Source organism: Rutidosis leptorrhynchoides, chromosome 6 (genome assembly GCF_046630445.1).
Source record: "Rutidosis leptorrhynchoides isolate AG116_Rl617_1_P2 chromosome 6, CSIRO_AGI_Rlap_v1, whole genome shotgun sequence".
Taxonomy (NCBI): domain Eukaryota; kingdom Viridiplantae; phylum Streptophyta; class Magnoliopsida; order Asterales; family Asteraceae; genus Rutidosis; species Rutidosis leptorrhynchoides.
The window spans coordinates 431,735,618-431,744,273 of NC_092338.1; the positions used below are offsets into that span (position 1 = coordinate 431,735,618).

General features: G+C 31.8%; 1 protein-coding gene across 1 annotated transcript; it reads right to left on the reverse strand.

Moving 5' to 3' along the window:
* Positions 1–932: 932 nt before the first annotated feature.
* On the reverse strand, positions 933–7,236 carry LOC139853000 (calreticulin-3). Its single transcript, XM_071842357.1, has 14 exons — positions 7,066–7,236; positions 5,832–5,939; positions 4,253–4,445; positions 3,876–4,134; positions 3,550–3,606; positions 3,414–3,461; positions 3,214–3,300; positions 3,069–3,126; positions 2,608–2,675; positions 2,403–2,495; positions 1,834–1,890; positions 1,658–1,744; positions 1,541–1,564; positions 933–1,216 (listed from the first exon to the last, which is right to left on the reverse strand). Exons 1-14 carry the CDS (start codon positions 7,202–7,204, stop codon positions 1,205–1,207), a joined length of 1,290 nt encoding a protein of 429 aa, XP_071698458.1. The 5' UTR covers positions 7,205–7,236; the 3' UTR covers positions 933–1,204.
* Between the last annotated feature and the right edge of the window lie 1,420 nt (positions 7,237–8,656).

Genomic DNA, 8,656 nt, shown 5'->3' on the forward strand with positions numbered 1-8,656 from the left:
GAGGGCTCCACAACTAGTTTATATCAAATGATAACACATATAAAACTTAGTTTATTCATATAAATTTCTATCAAATAATATATAACATAAAAAAATTATTCAAGGTCAAAGTTAAGATAAATAAAGACTTTGAAAAGTCAAAACAGAATTATTTAATTTGAAATGAAAAAAGTAGTTGATAACCTTCAAATATCCAAATAAATTACTCTCATTGTCTTAAAAAAAAATTGTCAAGTTTAACTTTTTGTTGAATTTAAGATATATATTAGTAAATTGTCTAATTCGTCTCCTATTTAATGCGGTTTTGAAAAGTAAATAATAAATTAGTTTTTATATTTCAAATGCGATTCTCTTTGCCCCTTAAGTAGAAGGACAAGTAAGAGATTCTTGATTTTCTTGCTCCCGCTTCCTCATCTGTGCTCATCAAGCCAACTTTGCTCTTTAGGAGGTGAAAGAGTGGTTGAAGCGAATATTGATTTTCAGAGTGATATAATTGAAACTTTATTGATTTTTTATTGTTATTTAGAGAAACAAAATTTTTGGGATAAAAAAAATAAAAGGACAGTTTTTTTTTTTTTTTTTTTTTTAAAGATACAGTAATATTCTTGATTGTTACAGGTTGTCTTCATTCTAAATATTTAAATTTTGACCACCACTAGATCAATTTTTGAGTACTTTCTATTTTTTGTGGTTAGTTCATTTAATAAGTCAACCAATATCTTCACTCATATATCCAAGTGCCATAGTCAAATGAACTAACAAAAATCAATCCAAACTAACCTAACCAGCCTGACCTGCATTCAACGACTACTCATTTTAACCCAATTACTCCCAACCGACCAAGCCGCCGCCTCTGCCCCTCTGGAATCAGAACAAAATTTCGTGCAAAATCCGACACACTACTTGTTATATCACAAACAATTTGGTCACTGTGAGCCACAAAAAGATACATGATACGAAAAAAAACTGCAACCACTGAAAAACAGAGTTCAATATTTGTCATAGATTTGCATTAGCAATCATTTCATCATAAACGATAAATCTAACTTAGCTGCACCCGATAGTATCATGTGGGATTCTTGCGCAGCGGTGGTACAATAAAAATGTGAAATGTTACATGGTACAACAATCTGAGAGTTATATGTAAAGATGGAAACAAAACATTACACCGGCGTACTTGCATAGTTGGCCGATAATGCACATCTCACAGCTCGTCCTGCAAAACCAGTAAAACAGTATTATAAATAAAGAAATTTTACTGGCGGAATCGATTTAGGATATAATTTATTTCTAACAAGTCAAAACTCAAAATGATAGATATAAAAATACGTAAAGAGCAAACAACATCAATCAAACCATCGAAAGCTGCCAAAGCCTTTTTAAAAAGAAAAAAACGCTCAATTGTTTTCTTCCCAAATTATTTTAGACCGTTTTAATATGGTAATGAAACTTTTGTTTGTATATGAATGAACTCATAATTTCCTAAGATATGCGTTTGTACAGAAAGAGCAACCTCATTAAATTATGTAAACAAACTTACATGATAATCGTCGTAATGACGGTGCTGCAAGTAAGAAAAGCCAAAATCAGAATTAGTTTAAATTAAATAATAAACTTAATTAAAACAAACTAAAGTACATAACATTATATATTTTACCTTTCGGTATCGGTCCCTCCTATCCCTTCGATCATAACCTCGTTCTCTCTTCCTCCTTTCACCTTCTTCTCTTGCCCTTTGTGCTTCCTGCACATTGCATAGTCAACGTTAATTATACATATAAGTCTAGCAACAACAGTATAATAAATATATTGACAATTAGTCCAGTAACCAACCTCTTCCTCCCTTGCTTTCTTTGCTTTTTCTGCTTCCTCCAATGCTTCTTTTTCGATCTATTTATCAAGCAGAAAAGGAATTAAATTAAGAATTCAAGTAATTACTTGCAAATTGAACAGTTTGAGATTATCTCAAACGGGTAAGATTTTAATCAGCCATAGAAGGAAAATACCAAATGGGTCGAATAGGTTAAATGTTGTGTAAGTACACGTTTAAAGCACACAAAGATCTAAGTCAATTTACTTACAGATTTATTCTAGCAGTACAATTTTTGTAATTATAAACTGGGAATTTTTTTTATTAACCCTTTTAATCGCTAATTAACACAATGATATTCATTTTTTTTTTTTTTGTGAATGTTTTCGAAAGATATACAAATTGACAAACAAGAAACTTAAAAGGTCAACATTTCAAATAAAGCACCTTGCATCAACAAAACGGGTTGCTTCAAAAATTCAAACTTCATTAAAAAAAAAAAAGTAAAGTTTTTCAAAGTGGTCCCAAAAGCTTAGTATGACATCGCTTATATTTGTGTATCAGGTTATGTAAAGCAAAAGGAAAGACATACCTCTCTGTTAGCAAAAACTTCTTTTATCACATCTTTTGCGTACTCTGGATCATCGCAGATCAGAACATTGTCATAAACAGATCCAGCTTTCACCTGCATCCATAAAACAATAGTTAAAATCATTTCTGAAAACTCAAAAACATATATACCGTAGTTGTATTTAAGATAAAAACATCCTTAAATGAGCTATGATAAAGGACTCTACCTGCCAAACCTCAATTCCCACATATTTAATAGGCTTGAGCACGTATAGATCAGGATCATCTTCAAATTCTGAAAATTACAAAAAAAATGCAAGTCAAACGGCTAAAACTTATCCATTTACTTATAAATATGTCAATTTGAGTAATGTTTTTATCTAATACTGATTAAAAACACACTTAAAAAATGAAAATAACAATTAAATTGGCTTATAGGGAATTTGATAATCTGCAGCCTTCACGAGTTTATTTCTTAAGCATACTACTTCCTAAATCATATATTAACGCACGAACTGTTTTTGATATTATAGATTTTTGTTATCATATTTGGCAAACTACTTATACATTAAAAACGTAAAATGTGTAACATAATTTGTTTTTGGCCAATCGAATGTGAATATTTTGCCTCCTCTACGACTATACTTATACCAAAGACTAACATGCAGGTGTATGCATTATGCAGTACCTGGGTTATCAATCCAAGGGATCTTCCATTTCCCCTTGTAGTTTGGATTCTTTATTTTCTGTAACACAACCAAACATTTGCTCAAAATACAATATTGATATGATCCTAAATGTTGCTCTAAAAAGGTAGTAAAACTTATACATACCTTTGGTTTCCATGGCCCTTTGTATGCTGGATTTGGTATCTTTGGTGGTCTCCACACCCCATCCTCATCTTCGTCCCATGTATCCGGCTATTAAGAGTTCAAAACATCAATGAGAAAAATTTAAAAAAGAAAATAAAAAATTCAAGAAATATGTAACCAAACCACTAATAAAATCACAATGTGGTAGTCCATTAATTAACCTGTTTAGCTTTGGGATTAGGAATTTCTCTTGGAATTGAATCGTAGCCCTGAGATACCATATAACAAACAATTTTTATGCAACAAAAAGAACATCAAACTATGAAGCATGATGAACGCATAAACTCGTCTACCAACCTCTGGCTTAACTTGATTTGGGTCCTCAATATATTCTCTTTCCTCCCAATCTGCAGGCTGAAAAATATACAAATCCATTTGAAAATGTAGCTCAGTTGACATAAAACAAATTAGGTGTTTAAGCTTCAATAAAAGGAATTCTTTATCCTGCTCTTCTTGTAATCTTATTTTTCACGCTACGGACAGAAAGTGTTACATGGTATTCGAGCACAGCTCATTATGCTCTGTCCATCCCCTAAAACTTACATATTTTTTCCCATTACCAAACCCGCCCGAATTATCCATTTAGCAAGCACTAGCATATATGAAATCAGTTTTAAAATCACCTTTTTGGCATGAACATCCTTGATTTTACGGGGCGGAAGGATATCCCAATCTGTATACATGCTTCCAGAATCTCGTTCCCTACCATCTATTAAGATACTATAACTTGCATCGGGCCTAAGAATAAACGTGTAAAAATGAGTTAATTTGTCAGTTTCACACTCAAGATCCTTCTTGATAGGATAATTTTGCCCCTGATAGGATACGATAACGTGAAGCTTCTTTGTCTGTGTTCCACATAAATCTGGTCCAAACATCACACTTGAACAAAAAAAAAATAAAAAAAATAAAAAAAACAGATGTCAATACATAATTTGCAATTATAAATAAAATTAATAACTGGAAATAAAGATTATATGAAAATGTTATATTGTTAAACCTGTAAGGAGTGTCACCACCGAATTTCTTTTGGTTGACATATCCAGACATAAGCTTGATATAGCCACCACCGCACTCGATATCTTGTTCAAATTTTATAGAGTATTGTAAAACCAGTGTTCGGTTTTTGTTGTTGAATTCCGGGATCTTTGCAGAGATGGCAAAATGTCTGGCATCAGTTGTTGTCTGAATACCTGAAAGAGTTTGAAACAATATAATGATCTTTCAGATTCAGGGATTTTTATTTTGTTTCACGCGTTTGGTGGATATTACAAAATGAAGACAGACATATAATTTGAGTTCACATATCGAGCTTTGACTTCACATATATACAGTAGAACCTCTATAAATTAATAATGTTGGGACCGGTCAAATATTATTTTAGCGAGATCTTATTATATCAATAAATTAATAAATTATTAATTTAAAAAATTGGCTTATATTTGTGAGCAACTCTCAAATTAATGCACCGACATTCGAAATTACCATGTCCGTTCGCTTTACCTATTTGAATAAAACATAAACAATGACCTTCCAAATTTCTATGTACGGATATTCACACATTAATGAACTTGTCAAGTTCAATGTAAGATTTCAAAAAAATAATTAGTAATTATTAAATTATGGTTTCGATGTAACCAATATATTTACATTGGGATTTCAAAAAAATTATTATCTTATTATTTTATCGATTGGGGTCCAATTTTGTACTGGTCCCAAGTTAGGACCGGACAAATTATTAATTTATCGAGTATTAAATTATAGAGGTTTCACTATAGTTACTTTTTGTTCAAATAACTACAACTTAACTTGGTTTACCCGCCCTTGTGGCCTAGTGGTACACCCAACAAGCCAACACACAAGGTGTTGGATGGGGGTGAGAAGTCTCAAGTTCGAGTCCCCCTCCCTTAAAAAACATTCCAGGGTATTTACCCGATTTATGAAGTGACCCCGGGGAGGTTTTACCGACCCGTATTCCAGGATTTCGGCCCGCTCCGCTTGCCTCGGGATGGTTTAAGGATCGGGTCCCTGTAATGCGGTTCGCGTTTCCGCCCGAAAGTGCGTGTGTGCATGGAAAATGATCGGGTGGGTGGGTCATTTCCCCATCAGTGATTTCAAATACTTGCCTTTCAAAAAGAACTTGGTTGTTCACCGTATTTGTATTTCCCATTAATTCCCTTACATATATAAACATATGAAAGTATGAATAAACTACTGAATGATTAAAAGAAAATGGAAGCCAATACTGATATCATGTACTTTACCAACAAAATGATAAAATGCTATAAAACGGCAAACAATTTAGGCCACAACTATTAGCCTTTATGACTGCAAAGTGCATCCGAAATCTAGTTTATACTCTAATGAAATAAAAGACAATGCACCAAAACAGGGAAGGAAAAAAAAAAAAAAAAAAAAAAAAACCCAATTAAAGGCATTGCCTGACTACATTCAGAAACTAATCATGTGTACCCTAAAATGGGACCCTCACAAGTTTTTCTTTTTTTAGATACAAATCTATTAATCCACATAAAAAATTTCCTAATTTTGCATAGTGCGTGACATTAACGAAAATTCACCTTTATCGTCTGGATCGGCTGACCATGACCCAGCCGTGTGCTTAAACGAACCAGCCTTTCCTTCACTTCTTTTCCAATCGGACTTCACCCACCGGCTCTGCCACCCATCTATTTTCCACAAATTACAAATAACAAAAACACTTTTAGTTATGTATGAAGATTCAAAATTTCATGCAAGAACATTTCATCGTTTGTATCTAGAATTATAGAACACTGAGCATAGCCACTCAAAAAAGATAATTGCACATAACAGCAACATACTTTTCACTTTTTTACCAGTAGATACTTTCACCAGAAACAACAATGTAAACTGAAAACTACCAAAAATATCTTGCAAAGTAGAGATTAGCATCTAAGGTGTCGTTTGTTTTTCGGTCTACAGACCGTATTATGTCGTATGTCTGCGCGCTCGCAGACGTTTTTACTACAGACTGTTTGTTTTTCTAAAGACATGAGATAAAATAATGTCTTATTATGTCTGCAATCTCGCAGACTTAGAAATGTGCTTCTAAGTGTTGCAGACAGGATTAAGTTATTTGGCAGATATAAAAACAAACAGTCTTCAGTATTCAGCATACAGACCTTTAGACCACATCTTCTTAATAGACATGGTCTGCATATCTTCAGACAAAAACATCTTAAAAAACAAACAGAACGTAACTCTCGTATTTTAACCAGTATTTTAAATAATACATTAAATTAAATTAAATACCAACATTCACTCCTTATTGTTTACCAATCTAAACAGCTCTAAGTTTCATTTTTTTTTACCAATAACTGCAACATATACCCAATATACCTCACAGTTTCTATGATTTTGAAAAAATGAGTAAGTCTATTACTAAAAAGTGTTAATATGTTGATACTATTACTAAAAAGTGTGAATATGCACAATACAAATTAACTACTAAAATCCTATATACACTAAAGAAGTTTCTTATTATTCTAACTCAGTCTCCACTTGCAATAGCACTTACCTCAATCAAATACAGTAAGATTAATTAGGGTTAATATTACACAACATACAGCAGCTCTACTTAGTAAATAGCTTATTGTTTCATTTAGGATTTGGCATAAATAAACTTCATCAAAAGCACTTATCAAAATAATCTATATCTAAATAAAATCATATCTCGCTCATACAAAATAATCAGGTTTAATTAACAAAACACCATTCCGTTGACCATATTGAATCAAGTCAATCAATAGATATATAAAACTGCTGACACTTTACCTTCAAATCGCTCCTCGAAGATGATTTCAGAGGATGAAAGATTGCAGATAGAAAGCAATACTAACAATAACAGCAACAATAGTGCCCTAAACTTGAAGTGTTGATGAAATGATTCAAATGCAATTGTATGCTTGCTCATTTTTTACCAGTTTGATACTGACATAATATTTAAAGAGAGGAAGAAGAATTTGCTAATGTAATGAATTTGTTTTGTTATTTATAGAAAAATTGTGTGAAAAAGGGCCGGGTATTGATGTTAATTACATAATATGCCATTTTAGTTTTTTTATTATTTTCGGGAACAAACAATGAAAGCAGCCACGCCAAAGACTTTTATTAATTTAGTTTGTGTATATATATAAAAAATAAATAAATTGTTACTCCCTTCGTCCCACTACAAGTGTTCACTTACTTTTTGCACACAGTTTTAGAGAAATCTCACTAAATTCATTCTCCACCAATCAGAATTCTTCTCTCTCCAGAATAACCTCTTCTCATTGGTTGAAATACAAAGTGGACACTTGTAATGGGACATTCCAAAATAGAAATGTGGACACTTCAAATGGGACGGAGGGAGTATAATTCAGTAGACTTATAACTACCTTTTAGTGACGTGTTATAAGCCTACTGAATTATAACACGTTATCAGCACGAAGTGCTCCGTATAAAAAAAAATCTTTAACAATATCTTCTATTATTTATTAGTAAGGTAAATATTATTATCATCATAACTAACATTTATATTTATGTTATTTAAGTTATATATGGTCGGTTATACCGCCTGAATTTTATTTCTGTAATCTAACTTTTATTAACTTCACTAACATTTATATTTATGTTATTTAATTTATATATGGTCGGTTATACCGCCAGAATTATATTTCTGTAATCTAACTTTTATTAACTTCACTAACATTTATATTTATGTTATTTAAGTTATATATGGTCGGTTATACCGCCTAAATTATATTTCTGTAATCTAACTCTTATTAACTTCACTAACATTTATATTTATGTTATCTAACATTTATATGCAATTAATCATTATTTATTTTATGCATACTAATATTTATTCTTAAATTTATTATTGATGCATAATATATTTATTCTCTTAATCTTCGTATTTATACTAAACGTATTTTGAAACGACCTGTCCATATTACTATAAACGCAGTACGTTATTCATTGGTCCCATAGCGAGGTATTTGACCTCTATATGATACGTCTTAGAAAATATTGCATTCGTTTCATAAAAAGCACACTATTATTATACATAATGCATGTTTTAAACAAGTGGGCGATATTTAAGAGATAATCCCCATAATACAGCAGTTTCCAAATACTACACACGTGACATAACAGTCGAATATAATACATGACAAAGGTTTTATTGAATGCAACACTTCATTTAAACATAAGCATGAGACTCCATGCACAGCTTGCTCAGATAATGCAACGGCGGAAGACTTTCTTAAGGACCTGAGAATAAACATGCTTAAACAGTCAACACAAAGGTTGGTGAGATATATAGGTTTAAAGCTAGCATCAATATAAATATAGACCACAAGATTGCATAGTTACAAATATTTCA